The 16990-nt window shown below is 37.7% G+C and overlaps 1 protein-coding gene across 1 annotated transcript in view; it reads left to right on the top strand.

Moving 5' to 3' along the window:
- Nucleotides 1-16990, top strand: part of COL19A1 (collagen, type XIX, alpha 1) — a 312484-nt gene that overhangs the window by 36283 nt on the left and 259211 nt on the right. Inside the window, exon 5 of the mRNA XM_014547409.1 lies at nt 16607-16609. Within this exon, the coding sequence (XP_014402895.1) occupies nt 16607-16609 (3 nt within the window). The remainder of the gene's footprint in view (nt 1-16606; nt 16610-16990) is intronic.

Genomic DNA, 16990 nt, shown 5'->3' with positions numbered 1-16990 from the left:
TTTCTAACTCTCTATCCCTCTCCCAGCCTCTCTGTAAAAAATCAATAAAATATATTTTTTAAAAAAAGTTAAAAAAATGAAAAAGTAAAGTATCGTTCCTTTGGCTGGTTTAAGATACCACTCTTCTGTACTGTCTGCCACTTCTTAGTTTCCTGTTGCTGGGACTAAAGGCCTCCCTTTAGGCCAGTCTCTGGGGGCTCTCAGGGACTATTCAGATTTTTTTTTTTTGTATCCTTTGTGCCACTCAGGGTGTATTCTGGGTGTGGCTGTATTGATTGCCTGGAGACTGCAAGGAGGGGTTATCTCTTTAGGAGAAAATGGCTGCCTAGGTCTGGTACCTCAGATATAACTCAGTGCCAGATTCATAGCCACCTCTCCCCGACCCTCTCCTCTCCCCAGACTCCACAAGTCTGCACCTCCAACTGCACCTCAGCCACGGGTGAGTGTCTATATTTGAAAGGTCCTATGTACTAGGTTCAGCGAATAGAAGCAAAGACCAAAAAGAGGGAAAAGAGCTACACCACTGCAAGCCCCTCCACCCCCACCCCGGCATGGCGCAGCCTGATGGTTGCCCCCTCTGGGCTCAGTCTTTCATGACTGTGGACCCAGATCTAGAATCCCCTGCGGCCAGCAGTCCTGCAGACTTCCTTTCCACAGTCAGACACTATGCCTGTCCCAAGGGCCTCGGTGCCATGAGGTTTCCCTCTGACCCTCTGGGCTTTGAGGTCTCGCAGTTCTCTCCAGCCCAGATCCCTGATTTTACCATTCTTCAGGCATCCTCTGCCCTCCTGGCTGCGAATTATCTTACCAGCTGTGTCTACTCCGCCAATTCGGATTGGCTGTTATTCAATTTAGTTGCTCATTCTATCTGCTCCGGGACAAGGCTCTGGACACGTCTGTCTATTCCGCCCCCATTTTGTCTGTCTCTGCACTTTATGTTTTCATAAATAAAGTAATCCTCAGTAACTAGGAAGCCACAGATTATGTATTTGGAAGACGTGTAGTGTTTTGGAGGCGTTAAGTTCCCTGGACCTTAACAATTCCCTTGTAAACAATCCTGAATGTGGGGAAAATTGCTGTGGGTAATGCAGCATGATCTGTGCCCCATCTTTGCTGCTGTTGAAGGATTCACCCCAGGGGCATGTCTTTTCTACCTGGACCTTTAACCTCAGGATTTTTATTATTATAAATAACACCTCAACATACAGGAAAGTTGTTTCTCTCTGTGTTTAGGATTATTTCCATAGGATTTATTTTTCAAAGTGGAATTCCTAGTTCATTTTTTGAGATATTGACATATACTTCTAATTATGCTCCATTATTGTTTTATCTATCTTTTCTGCATATTACCCAATATTTTCAGTAGCATTAGACATGATTTTATAATTCTATTAAGTTTAAAAGCACTTAGTAAGTTTTTTAAACTAAAAACATATCGATTACAAGTAAAATCTGTAGATTACTATGTATGTATTAGGGGTTCCTGAAATGTTTAGATAATTACATTACTAACACAATTAACAAGCATTAGAAGAATGGGGAGGGGAGGCATTATTATATTTGCATATGAATATGTTTTCATTTTATTTAAACAAGTGGAATTTGCATAGTTTACACCAAGCATGTCAAACTCAAAGGCTAACACAGGCCAACTAAACAAGGTTTAAGTTTATGTGGGCCGCAAAAAAACAAAAGCTTCAATTTTCATAAAAACGTAGGTTTATGTCCATAGAGACATGCTGAATACAAAGGGCTGAAATAAATGAGTAATCATTAACATAAAATAATAAATCATTTTAATAAAAATTAATATTTTTCTTGAACATTAGCTTACCAGACACTGAATAACTGCACCAATTAATAAGCATAACGCAAATAAACCTATTTTTCTTGTTCTCCGAAAGCGAAATATTTCCTATTGTGCACACTAAACAGGTCAGTCCAAGACTAATGACGTGGCAATTGGCTGCTAAAACATTCTCTGCTAGTATTAGTGGAGAGAAATGGTGCGCCTGCACATAAGGCGCATAAGGGAAATGAATGCAAAACAATTATAGTAATCAGTCATTAGTGACCCTTGTAGTTCATTATTAAAAATTATGTAAACACGGATATCGTAAAAATTAAGTTACAAAATTTTTATGGCCCTCGGGCCGCGAGTTTGACATGCTTGGTTTACACAGTGTAAATATGTACATATTTTCAGAAACTTTTAGGGTGATCACTGTTTTGGAGCAGAATTCATTATTATAGACATTCTCATATATCAGAGCAATAAAAACTGATATATACTATTTGGTATATAAATTTTGGAAAGGACTACATCACAGCAACTTGCCCTTCCTATATAATAAAGCCTAATATACAAAATCGACTGAACAACGGGAAGACGAGCACTGACCACCAGGGGGCAGATGCTCAACACAGGAGCTGCCCTCAGGCTCCAGGCCCCAGGCCAGCCAAGGCGGGTGCCAGTGGGGGGGTGGGAGGGGGGTGGGCACCCTGCCAGTCACCCCACAGATTGGCCCCGATCACCTGCCAGGCCTAGGGACCCTACCTGTGCACAAATTTCATGCAACGGGCCTCTAGTCCTATATAATAAAACCATAATATGCAAATTGACTGAACAGCAGAATGACCTGTTACTATGACACACACTGACGCTCAATGCAGGAGCTGCTCCCTGGTGGTCAGTGCACTCCCTCAGGAGGAGTGCTGCTCAGCCAGAAGCCGAGCTCATGGCTGGTGAGCACATTAGCTATGAGCACATTAGCAGTAGCGGGAGCCTCTCCTGCCTCTGCGGCAGCGCTAAGGACCCCTTGGGGGATGTCCGACTGCTGGCTTAGGCCCACTCCCTGCTGAGGTCACAGACCAGGCTGAGGAACCCCCTTCCCGCAGTGCATGAATGTCATGCACCAGGCCTCTAGTATTTTAATAACCAATTGTTTTATATAGATAAATGTCTACTAGTTGGTTTTCAACATTGGAAATTCCTCAGATAAAACCTGAAACTGCCCCCAAAACATGGAAGGCAAGGAGAGACCCAAGAAAGAGATAGATCAGTCTGGACTGGCAGGTGACAGGTTTAATAAGCAAGGGCACTGACATATGAGGTTTGTCTTGGGCATCCACAAAACGAGTAGATCTCTCTATCTATCAGCCAGTATCTTAAAAGTTTATACAGTTAAGTCCTCACTTAACATCATTGATAGGGTCTTGGAAACTGTAACTTTAAGCTAAGCAATGTATAGCCAAGCCAGGTTTACCATAGATATAAACAAGAGTTAAGTTTCTATGACATATTTTTGGTCAAAAAAACATCAAACTTCTAAATAAACACTCAAACCAATTATAATGTTAAACATTGAACTAAATGTGAGCTGCATATACATTTAAGAAAGATTCATACAAACAAATAAGATAATTATTTTCCAACCTGATAATTCCAGTTTTAAGGGTGTGGGTAGCTGGGGCCTATGCTGGCAGCTCAGGATGCAAAGCGGGATCTACCCTGGACAGTACATCTTCCATTGCAGAGCACTCTCACACCCACACCCACACTTACTCAGACTGGGATAGTACAGATGGGCCAGTTCACCTCATGTGCACATCTTTGGGATGTGGGAGGAAACTGGAGTGACCAGAGGAAACCCACACAGACATGGGGAGAACGTGTAAACTCCCACAGACAGGGGCCCTGCCTAGGAATAATTTTTTTTTCTCATCAATGTTGTAATGAATGAAATTACATTATTCAAGGACCTCCTGTGAAAATGGTGGCAGAAGGATGGAAAACTCTAATTGCCAGGTCCAGCTTCCAGATTAAACCGAGGTCACATTCTCTCAATGACATCCTCAAACACTGCTAAACTGTAATATTATATGAAATATTATCAGTTTAGTATTTCCATTTACCAATTTCGGGAACATTTACTATTATAGTCATCAAATTGAAATAAGGCATTGCAGCCCTAGCTGGTTTGGCTCAGTGGCTAGAGCGCCAACCTGCAGACTGAAGGGTCCTGGGTTCGATTTCGGTCAACGGCACATGCCTGGGTTGTGGGCTCAATCCCCAGTAGGGGCGTGCAGGAGGCAGCCGATCAATAATTCTCTCTCATCATTGATGTTTCTATGCCGAAACCGGTTTGGCTCGGTGGATAGAGCGTCGGCCTGCGGACTGAAGGGGCCCGGGTTCGATTCTGGTCAAGGGCATGTACTTGGGTTGCGGGCACATCCCCAGTGGGAGATGTGCAGGAGGCGGCTGGTCAATGTTTCTCTCTCATCGATGTTTCTAACTCTCTATCTCTCTCCCTTCCTCTCTGTAAAAAATCAATAAAGGACATATTAAAAAAAAAAAAAGAAATAAGCTGTGATTTTCCTTCTTCAGATTTCATATAATTCAAGATTGCTTGGGGGAAAGTAAAAAGTATCAGTAATTGATCATATGTATATAGATTCTATAACACATATCAATTTTATTTTATTCTGTTATTTTGTTTTATTACTGAAAGACTGTTTAACATATCTACCACTTAACAAATTTTTAATTGTACAATATATTATTGTTGATTATAGGTATAGCAGATCTGTAGAGTTTATTCCTATTTTATTATGGCTAACTACATGTAAATTATCTCATCTTAAAATGTCCTTATGCCATTATCTTGAGACTAGCATGATACCAGTTAAATGTGCTACTTATGAGTAATAATAATGCAGATATCATCATAAAGTAATACAATTAAGTTTTTCTATTTTGGTAATTACTTGGGTCTTGACAGGCATTGATTAATCTACTATCATATTATGTGTAGATTTGTTTCCTTTCTTCACTAATTTTTTTTATCCAATGAATCAAATGTTATAAGAGAGCTTTTGCTTGGGTGGAGGTTATATGCATCTATGGAGTGTGAACTGAGGGTTTTCAGAGTTTACAAAAGTAAGCATGGAGGAACATACTGCAGTCATCTTTAATCTTATTTGGCCTATAGAAATACTGTGAGGATTAATTAGTTATTAGCCTTTGACATTTGCCAATGTATTGCTTTTATAATGGTTATAAATCTAAGTATAAGCATGACAAATTTATGAATTAGCCATAGAATTGACTGTAGTATGATGATGTTTTGTTCTACTAGTGCTTAAGTATAACTTTATAATAATTCTACAGATGTTTTTGTAGATTGATAGGAGTCCTTCTTTCATAAAATAACATTGAGTAGTCTAATTCTTATTATCAGGCACAGAATTGGATAGTAAGATACAATTATGATTTCAATGATAAACTTTATTATCATTTTAATTTTTTCAACTTAGCCACAAAGGCTAATCAGAAAATAAGCTTGACAGCCAAAGAGCTGCTTTTGTTATTTCATTGACTCATATAAGCTGGGTATATCTTGTCCATTGCCTCATTTTAGCAAGCACTTATATTTCTATAATGCATTTGTTCCAGATTAGGTGAAATTCTTATAATTTTAAATTTAAAAAAATTTCAAATAATTGACTTTAATAATTCTACTCACCATGGCTCTATCTATGTAATTTGAAAGCAATCACAGGTTGGGTAAAATTTTTAATTAATATGTATAACTGAGATAGTGCCTTGTAGAATTAACATCTTGTTGGTTGAATAGGAGATTGAATTGACCAGATGTTTTATACCCAAGTTATTTCTCTTATTTAAACCATCCACCTTCTGCTCTCTACCACAGAATTTCTCTGCTTCAGCTGTCCTATCTCCAGGCGACCCTCCTGTTTTCAAAGATTAACCCCTTCATGTGTGCTCTTAATTTCTCCCAGCCAACCTTCTCTAAGACATCGATTTACCCATGATTCCCTTTGCTCTTCTGTTTTCAGCGTTCCTCTCCACAGTATCCCGCTCTCTTAGTCTACAAATATATACTTAACCCTCCCCTATCCCACAAGTGTTTTCCCTTGACAGTCCCTTTTACTCCCAAACTTTCCAAAGGAATAATGTTACTGACCAGTGTTACTTCTGCACACACGCACGTCTCTTAACTTACTCATATCTGACTTCTTGAACACTGGAAATTTCTCTTTCAAAGTTACCAGTGACCACGGTCCTGAGTCCAATGAAATGACCTAAAAGTTGCTCTAAAGTGTCTTTGTGTACCCATCCTCGATTTTTATTACCTGAGTGCTATCTAGTAGTAAGACTTGTTTTCAATGGGAAGTCGTTTACAATGTCACAGTGAACGAGTGCTAATCATAACAGGCGATAGATTATGAGAGAGTCATCCAAACTTTGTTTTCCCATTAACAATGTATCTGTCAGTATCCCCTCAGCAAACACAAAAGGGCTAAGATTTCAGAGTCTCTGGGGCTGTGGAACTCAAACAGCATCACCCAGCTTGCAGGGAAGGCATTTCAGACAAACCCTCCTGCTAGCCAAATTGCTCGTAATGTGACAGGTGATGGTGGATGTCAGCTGGGAAAGAAATGACTTACTATAAACTCCAAGCATCTCTCACTTCACTCTCAGGAAATGTAACTTGTATCTTATTTCTCTTCCTGGAAGATATTCAGCAAGTCAAAGGCCCCATTGATACTTGTAAATACGGAAGTTCTTCATAAACCCCGCTTCACGCTTATTTAGAATGGAATAATTAATTTGGAAGCCAATTCTTGATATTTAAAAATAGATTTTTAAATTTCATTTTAAAAGATAAAAAAAGGTTGGGCTTGCTAAATATGATCTGGAAAACTCAGTTCGGCTCTACCGAAATAACACTTTTAAAAAAAGGCTTTGCTTCAAGGATTATGCTATGAGCTATTTGAAGAATTACCTCTGGAACTGTTATCATTAGTAAGTAAATGATTTAAACACTTTGTTTAATAAATGTATATTACACTTAATTTTTGGAACACCATTTACAAAATGAAATTCCTCTACAATAATTGTGTCCTCTTGCTTTTCAGTTTATGAGAACTGACATTGTGAAAGTTTGTTAATAGACATATTTTTTTTGCATATTTCACTCCTTGCAACACATTTCTTATTACTTAGAACAAAAAGAAACTGATAGTCCTGGGTGTTTCTTCCTTATCCTCTCATGATGTAGTTTGGTTTTATTCTTTATATTTTCTATGCATGAGACAGGCATGTTACTTGCCACATTACAAACTATGCTTCTTTTAGAAATGTGGAATAAATACATCAAATTGAACTTGCAGTATAATGAAATTACCAATTATTTAATACTAGAGGCCCAGTGCACGGATTCGTGCACCAGTGGGGTCCCTTGGCCTGGCCTTGGGGGTCGGGCTGCAACCAGCTCTCCAACATCCTCTGAGGGGTCCCGGATTGCAAGAGGGTGGTTCTCGGGTGATGCACCCCAGAATCAGGCTCCCTCCTCTCTGGTCCCGGGTACATCATCTGAGAACTGCAGCTGCCAAGTCACTGCAGCTTGGCAGCTCCTGCTTGAGTGTCTGCCCCCTGGTGGTCAGTGTGTATCATAGCTACCAGTTGAAGTGTCTGCCCCCAGGTGGTCATTGTGCGTCATAGCTACCGGTCGGACGGTTGAACAGTCGGATGGTCGCTTAGGTTTTTATATATAGAGAGAGATACTAAGAAATCAAGAAATGTATGAGCTTCATTATGGTCTTTATTTTTCTTGTCAGCAAACCACCAGGGCCTAGTTGTAGAGAATAAATGAGATCTACTCCTTGATTTCATCTCTCCATAAAACAACTTTTTAATAAGTACTTGCATGTATTTTAAAAAAGAGTGAATTATTTTTTAACATTTGTGGTTTTCCATGGCTTTGCCATGCTTGCACTGCTCCCCATCTGGAAGGGAGTGCGAGCAAGCAGTTGACCCTCTAAGGCAGTTCTACTTGGTTTGTCATTAATTGGGACAGCCAGGGACGCCCATTAGTTGTTCAGTTAACATCCTTCTGTCCCTGAGAGATCAGACACTTCACCTTCATTAAGTTAGCATTGTGACTAGCCAGCTGTGTTAGGCATTGATTTCACATTTCAGGGGATGAATGGAATGGAAGCTAATCCTAATTCCTATGCCAGGAAAATATTAACGTTGCCTCAGTGCTAAGGGTTCTCTTTCTTTCCACAATCATTTGAAATAGTCACATTTGTGATGGTGATTTTCACTTTTTAAGGAATCGCTTGTCTTTTTAGTTAGATTACCATTCAATTGATGTTCTTCCTGATATATCGCTTCTCACTAGTAGGATAAACACAGAGGCAATTTTTATCAGAATACTTCAAACTTTTCTTCACATTACATGGTTATTGGTATATAAACTGTTTTCATAATTCTCATTACTTCCTGAAAACTGCACTCACTTAAAAAAAATGCTTGGTGAGAAATCCTAATCTTTCTGAGAAATGACCTCTAAAGAATATGTAGAAAATATTCCTGATTGGTAATCACCTTCTGTAGCATGCATATCTTTCCTAAAACCCAGAAGACAGCACCCCTATTTTAAAGTTATTACTGTGTGGTTTGCGATACTTCCTGATCTGTACTCAAACTACCATTAGGGGGAGGAACTGTAAGAATCTATCCCTCAGGGCCACTGGTCACCTAGGATTTGCAGATGTCAGAATGCATACTTTTCTCAGAGCCCAAAATATGATTTATTGTTGTTTCTATTACAGTATGATTGTAAACATTTTGATTATTCATTTCTTGAAATTAATGTTTTATATTTATTTACCTTCCCCCTCATCCACCCAGTACTCAGAAAAATAGATTGCTTTTCTCCTTTATTGTCCCAAAGACATTACTTTTAAGTCCGGTTGAAAAAAAATGAAGGAAATTTTATTCTTAACCCAGAGGATGCAATTAACTTGATATACCGGAAAAAAACTGACCTTGGAATTAGGAGTTAAGAGTTCATGTCCCATCCTGACCTCCGTCTGGTGAAGTGAGGGTGGAGCAGTTATTTGACAACTGTGACTTTAGTTCCTCTTTTATGAAGTGAGATGGTTGATCTAAATCACTAGTAAGGTTCCTTTCAGCTTTAGGAGTGTAGAACTACAGGGAACTATTATGTGGGGTGTCTTGAAACATTTCCGAGGACTGGAGAATTCTGCCAAAGCACACTTTCGGTGAAGTCTTCCTGGGGCAGCTAGTCCATTTTGTTTGAAAGTAAGAATACTAACCGTGTTTGTTCCCAGACTTGTTTTGTGTCAGCTTTTCAGCTTTTTTATTAACCTGCTGTAGAATCCCATAGGGCTTGGTTTTTCCTTCTGCTGTTTCCTGCTGAGTGTGATGAAGCACAGCCTCATGAGGCCTTAACTTTAAGGCATGATGCAAGCTAACATATTTTATATGGGATACAAGTGTTTGAGGCCTATTATGACTGCTCATAGGCATCATTATGGACTTTCCACGAATGGAATAAATTGTTATGAGTACTTCTTATGTGCCCGGTGTTAGTCTTAGGGTCCTAATGCCGCGACCCTTTAATACAGTTCCTCATGTTGTGGTAACCCCCAATTTCATTGTTACAAATTGAACATCATTAAAGCATAGTGATTAATCACAAAAACAATATGTAATTATATATGTGTTTTCCGATGGTCTTAGGCGACCCCTGTGAAAGGGTCTTTCGACCCCCAAAGGGGTCGCGGCCCACAGGTTGAGAACCGCTGGTCTAGAGCAACAAGTCTGGCAGAGTTCCTGTTTTCATGGACGTCACATTTAGTTGCTGGAGACAGGCAATACATGTATAAACCAGTACATTTAAGAAACATGTTGGGTAGTTTTAAGCCTATGAAGAAAATGAAACAAGGTGCTAGATACTGACTGAGGCGAGGACAACTGTAGACCTTTCAGAGGAAGTGACCTTAGAGACCTGAGTAGTGAGAAGACCCATCTAAGTGAAGACTTCTGGGAACGGCCATCCCAGTAGAGGAAACAGGAAGTATAAAGGCCTAAGACCTCAATGAACCTGGTGTGTTCAAGGAACCAAATTCAGGTCATTGTAACTGGAGTGTGGGTGCCACACCAAGACGGAAATAGGAGATGATGTGTCAGAGGAAGGCAGGAGTCAGAGCACATTAGGCTCTGTGAGCCATGATCTGGGATGTGCCTTTTATTATAGGACCCAGGGAACACTGTAGGAAGGTTATAAGGAAGGAAGGGACCTCGTCCGCTTTACATTTTAAAAGCTCATTCTAGCTGCTCTGTGCAGGGTAGACTTTGAGGGAGGAAAAAGAGGGAGAGCACACTATAACAGGGGGCCCAGGAATGGTGGCACCATGGATTAGGGAGTGATAGTGGAACTGAAGAGACGTGGGCAGAATCAGGATCTATGATGGTGTACAAACAATAAGACTTGCCAATAGATTGTATGGCATGGAGGATAATAAAGGCAAGAACCAAGAATTACTTTTAGGTATTTGTCTGGAGCACCTAGGTGAATGGCCGTGTCTTTTATTAAGATGTGGAATCCTTGTAAAGGGATGTGTTTGATAGAAAACAATAAGTTCAATTTCAATTATTTAAAGGTGCCTTTAATATCCAAGTGGAGATGCCAAGTGGAGACTTAGATATGTGAGTCCACAGCACAGGCAAGGACAATAGTCAAGGTTTATCTTGGTGGCATCTCCCATTTGGCCTCACCTCCTTTTTTCAGGAACTTTCTTCCCATGCTTCCACTGGCTCAAGGTGACCCTTTTGCCACCCAGGGCTCACAATAATGGCATCTCCTCTTGGTCTGGCTAACTCAGGTGTATTTCCTGTTCTGGTTTATTACTCTCTCTACACATTCCCCATTTAAACTTCCTTGCTTTGTGACAGTCCCTGTAGATCCCAGGTCTGTGCTTTCTATGGTGAGAATTAATGATAAGACAATTTGTTAGTAATGTGTGGCTGGTTTCTAGCGACTATTTTAATTGTTAATGGTAACAGAACTTTTATAAACACAAGCATTTTCCAGAGTGGAAGAAAGTTCTAATAGTAGAATATTAGGTGTTTTGGCTTGACAGTGAAAGTACTTCATAGTTAGGGAGGATGTCGGTATCTCTGAATTTATTACCACATATACAAAAGACAAGGGATGTAGAATACTATTTAATAACAATTATACATACACAGAGTGTATGCTTCCTCCATCTCATGCCAACATCTTTCTTATTATATAGATACCTTTTAGACATCATCATTTTATTGTATTTCCTAATGATTTTAAATAAATTTTGACCAGAAAAGGATTTTTCATTAGTCAAGTGAGAAAGAAAAATCTAGAAAATGTAGTTAATATGCTATTTACAAATGTAACCCATTCTTAAAGTCTGATACAGTGAATTTATTCCTTGTTAATAAGATGTTAATTTTTATCCAACTCCATAAATACAAGTACTAATACTTTGTAGTCAGATATTCTATTTGAAGTATATGGAGAAGATATTAGGAAAAGTGTATTTTCATTTGAAGTTTTTATCATCTTGTCTTAATGTCTTACTCATTATGAAGACAATAAGTTGGGAGTTATAGACTTTTATGATTTATTTTTTACTCATAATAGCAAAAATAATATTTTAGTGTTATTTCTTCCTCATGATTGTCCTGGGAGAATATAAGATTAATAAATAGGTGGTTTTAAAGGTTAGTAGTGTTTTTTAAAAGGATGATTAGTACAATTTATGCAAATTGCAAGAATTTAAAAATAGAAAAAATATAAAGAAGAAAATAAAAATCTCTCTTAATTTTAACACTAGGAAGGGAAGCATTGTAACTTTAAGGTCTTTATGCTATCAAATTTTTATTGGGGTCAGCGTCTCACTGGTACTGATTGTCAGGTCTGGACATGGCCTTCCACCATAGCTGGTCATTGTAAGGAGTCCCATTTCGATCTTCTGCCACTTCCCCTACAGTTTAATAGTGTTTTCTTCTCCTTTATGAATAAACAGAGTGCTGCTATACACAGAGAACATTAGAGAGCAGTTGAAAACTACATTCTAGATATTTTCAACATTGAAATAAGTTACAAATTCAAAGGAGTTTAAAGTGTGTGAATTACAAGCCTTCAAAGACACTCCAGATTATATCTAGGACTAGCCTTCTCAGGGGTAATGTAAAGAGGATTCCACAGGTGGCATTTTTTGGCACCTTTGGATAATTTGGCATGTCTGCAGTTTGGCTCTCTATGAGTTTAGTTAGTCCCATTTAAAAAAATCAATTTTAGATTAAACATTTTGTTAATTTGGTATACCTCACCAAATATTTAGGTGACTTTGGTTAATGACAAGAAAAATAGACAATGGGAAAAAATTTACACTTAAATTTCACAAAACTTTGAGCTCTTCAAATATATATTAATATTAATTTACATGGATGACTTTTCCATTGACAGTGTATAAAGTAGAAGGGAAGGTAGAAACTATTTCATTGAGAATTTCTACCCCAATATATATATGAATGAGTTTGGCAAGTACAGATCAACAATATTTTTGTTAATGGGAGTATCACTGAATAAGCAATGGATAGAATTTCTTATAGGAAATTACACTCCATTGAAAAATATTCAAGCCTGGATATTTTAGACATAGCAAGCTGTCATTATATCTCTCTGGTAACAGACCAGTAATCCAATATGGCCTCTTTTATAATAGAAACTTTGGCAAGACCTAGAGAATCTTTCTGTCACAGTAAGTGTTTGTGCTTGTGTGGTATAAATTAGAAACATAGTCTGTAAGAGCAGATATATTTTGTAACATTGTTTTTAAAACAGAAATTTTTCTTCAAAAATTACAGTCTTGGCAAGCAAAATCAATTTTGGCCTTGAAAACACATCATGAATTTCTGAAAGGGAAGTATAGTAATTATAAAGATTTTTATCCATTATAAACAGGCAAAGAAGAGTTAATTTTTCTTTAAACATTACTAAATTTATTTCAATGTATTATCTTAATACTATATTATACATATTAACATTATTAATATTAATATTTTGCTTTATTATATTTTGTCACCAAAGAATCTTTTCATGCGATATAAGTATTTTCAATTTTTGAATGAGATTTTAAATTATTGAAAAATAACTATATTAGGTTTTATTCAGGTGGTATTGAAGAATCATATCAAAATTAACTATATTGTCATTGGTTTTATTTGCTGCATCAGTCATTCATTTCACAAATAGTTATAGAGTGTCCTTTTGACGCTGCACTTAGGTTTTGTGGTTAATACAAAGAGATTTAATGTTGTTTTTGCCTTCGAAGAGTTTGCAATCTCTTGCTAAGATGTGACAGGTGCTTGTATAGATATAATCTTAAGTAGAAAGTGAGGAGAAAGGTGTTTTCATTATTTTTTGTTTTGTAATGAACTACTGCAAAACTTGGTGACTTAAAACAACAGTGTATTATTTCTCATGATGATGTGCTTCAGAAATATGAATAAGATTCATCTACATGTTCTGCTTCAAGAGGTGTTCACTCAGTCGCTCTCTTGGCTGAAAGCGACTTGTAGTTGGGCTAACTGAAAGTTCCAAATAGGTATTACTGATGCAGTCAGCAGGTATGGCAAAGTAAGGAGCTTAGAAAATGCATTCATTCATAAAAACAATGATAACACAGGCAAAAATGCCCCAAACCAGAACTCTGGAAATTAACTAAGCAAGCTTTCTGGCATTCAATTTGTCTTATTTACATTCCTCTAACCTCTACATAATGGTAGACTTGAAAACCAATAGCTTTATAATCTCAAGTGCAAGCTAGCAACCTAGCAACCATTGGAGGAGGAAGAATGGGTTTGGAGGTCAATAAAAACCCCATTTCTAGAGAATTTTGATTATTTTACCTGACTGGTAGTTACTTGGAAAGTAACTGCTCATGAGGATTATCTTTATTTGACCTAACTCAGAGCTTATCCAGTAAGGACAGCATCTCTCCTGGCATTTGATGAAAATAATAAATAGAGATTGTGTAACATTGCAGCTGCCCAAGACAACACAACGACTCGGGCAAATGAGAAGATGATAAAAAGATTTTAAAAGGAAATGTCCATAGAAATCATTAGAAAGCTCCAGCATATTTGTGAGAATCCAGACACCGATGTGTATGTAAGGGCTTTGTGGGAACAACGCCTCCCTCCGCCTCCTCCCCCAGCCCCCAAATTTGTAAAGGCTCTAAGCTTGTAGCTCTGGCCAGATTTAAAGCTCTAGACAAGTATAAAGTGAAGGCTAAGGAGAGTTATAAACTGCCTGCTTGAGCATTGAAGGCATTCTCCAACATGCATATATAATCCCACAGCAGAGACTGGGATTCTTAAGCATAAGCATTTAACTGTTCAGTTATTAGCTGACCACTATATTAACTGAGCAGAGACTTCAGTGGGTCGCACATGACAGAGTGAACACTCTGAAAAATTAGTTTAGGAACATGATGAAGCAAACAAGCAGCAGCAGCAACACCGACAACAAAAATAAATAGCAACAACAGCAAATCACCAATGGGTGGAGAATAATCTGATTCCCAGAGATGCCATGTTATATTATTTACAATGTTTATTTTTTTAAATAAAAAATTACAAGAAATGCAAAAAAAAACAAACTATGGTCCATACAAAGAGCAGTTAATAGAAACTGTTCTTGAGGAAACCTACGCATTGGATTTACTTAGCAAAGTCTTTAAATCAGCTATTTAAAATATGTTCAATTTCCTATAGAAAACTTTCTGATGAACTAAAGGAAAGTATACAACTGTTGTCTCACCAAATAGAAAATACTAATAAATAGAAATTATTAAGAAGAAGCAAGTGAAAATTTTGCCGTTAAAAACTATAATAATAGAAAAGAAAACTTTATAAGAGGCTTCAAGAACAGATTTGAATTTGCAGAATAAAGAATCAGAAAACTGGAAGATAAGTCAATTGAGTGATTTAGTAGGATGAACAGGAAAAAAAGAATGAGGAAAAATGAACAGAACCCTAGAGACCTGTGTGTCACCCTACTTTAGCAGCAATTATATTAAATGCTAGAGGCCTGATAAATGAAATTCATGCAAGAGCAGGCCTTCCTTCCCTCGGCTGCTAGCACTGGCTTCCTTCCAGCACCCGGGACCTGGGCTTTCCTCTGGCTGCCGGCAGGTACCCAGGACCCGGGCTTCCCGGAAGGACATCTGGTCTAATTAGCATATTATGCTTTTATTATTATAGGTAAATATTCAACACTTAAATAAAAAAGCAAAGATTTTCAGAACAGATAAAAAAGAATGCACAGTACATCTACATGCTGTCCAAACAAGATATGTGTTAGGGTCTTTCAATATAGACCATTTCAAGACCTGGTTTACTACACATAAAACCTCTTATGGGGCATTTTCATTTTTCACTAAGAATAGAGATATATGGTTCAAATTACTAAAAGTTTCTTTAAAGTTCCTTGACATTTCTGTATTCCACACTTAAAACGAATACATTTTATATCAATAAAAAAACATAAAGTGGAAAAGATATATCATGAAAGCTGAAATTGAGAGATCTTGAGTGGCTACACTGATTGTCTTAGTCAGCTTGGGATTCACAAGGTACCATAGACTGGATAGCTTAAGCAACAAACTTTTATTTCTCGCCAGGCCAGTGTTGCTCAGTGGTCAAGCATCAACCTGGGAAATACCAGGACTCTATAGAGAAACTGCATGTCCCTAGAGACATAATCTTCCTACATTAACATTTGAGGGATTCTCGATGAAATCCATCAGTTGGTCATGCTTCGCAGTAAGGCTGGTTCATTGATACACTGTGCCAGCATGCATAAACTTTGTGAAGTTTCAGTGTTTTATTCTTTTTTTAAAAAATATATTTTATTGATTTTTTACAGAGAGGAAGGGAGAGAGATAGAGAGTTAGAAACAACGGTGAGACAGAAACATCGCCTCCTACTGGGGATGTGCCTGCAACCAAGGTACATGCCCTTGACTGGAATCGAACCTGGGACCCTTGAGTCCGCAGGCCGACGCTCTATCCACTGAGCCAAACCGGTTACGGCTCAGTGTTTTATTCTTAAATATACATGGACTACAGTGAATCATCAGGGATTAGAGTATAACTTCCAACATGGAAGAGAGAGCCAGACTATTAAATAGGAAAAGCTAACTTGGATGAAATGGAGACATTCAAGGATGCAGAGAAAAACAGGTAGAAGCCCACCAAGTTGATAACGTCAGAGATTTGAAATACTGAAGTCAGGATAGTTTGCAAAGGAGAACAAAAGAGAATTTTTTGGAGGGGGGAATAACAAAAATTAATGTTGAATTGGGAAGTAGCCAAAAAATAAAATAAATAAGGAGATGGAAAAATATAAGAGAAAGAGTAAGAAAATTAGATCATTAATATAGATGTTAAATAATTGTCTAAAAGAGGAGCTCCTAAACGAGGGATAAGAGTAAATGATATGGAGAAAATTAAAAAACTTACAAATTTTTTTTCTTAGTAATGTACAACCCATATTGAAAGATGTGCTCAATATAATGAATGGAAGAAAAAGTCCAGGAAACAGTATGTCAAATTTTATAAAAGTTGAGATAAAGATATGATCCTAAGAGCATCAAGGTGGAGAGTGGAATACAGGAGGCAGGACTTGGAAGCAAGGTGGAGACACAAGTTATTATTGCAGGTAGTGGTGGTTGGGGGACCTGCTGTATGGGTTGAGATTTTCTTTTTAAAAGAGTTTTGATGCAACTTGTTCAAAATTTCCACTTGGAAGTTTATGTTTTGGTTTCACCTCTCACTTCCACTTTGCCTGGTTGTTTTGTTTGATTTTTAATGAACAATATTACCTAAACCAGAACAGTAATGATCATTATAAAATTTAGTTTAATACTGGTGTCTATTCAGAGAAAAAACAATTTTAGAAGCTTGCTTTTATTTTGATGCAATGGAAAACCAATAATTTGCTAATCAATTTTTCACTTAAGAGGGGATATAATAATGTAGATGCAATAAAATTGGTTACCTCTTTTTCTCTTTCTCTCTTTTTAGTTTATCTTCAAAGAGGATG

The sequence above is a fragment of the Myotis brandtii genome, unplaced genomic scaffold, assembly GCF_000412655.1.
Source record: "Myotis brandtii unplaced genomic scaffold, ASM41265v1 scaffold471, whole genome shotgun sequence".
NCBI lineage: Eukaryota > Metazoa > Chordata > Mammalia > Chiroptera > Vespertilionidae > Myotis > Myotis brandtii.
This window is presented reverse-complemented; position numbering and strand designations above follow the sequence as displayed.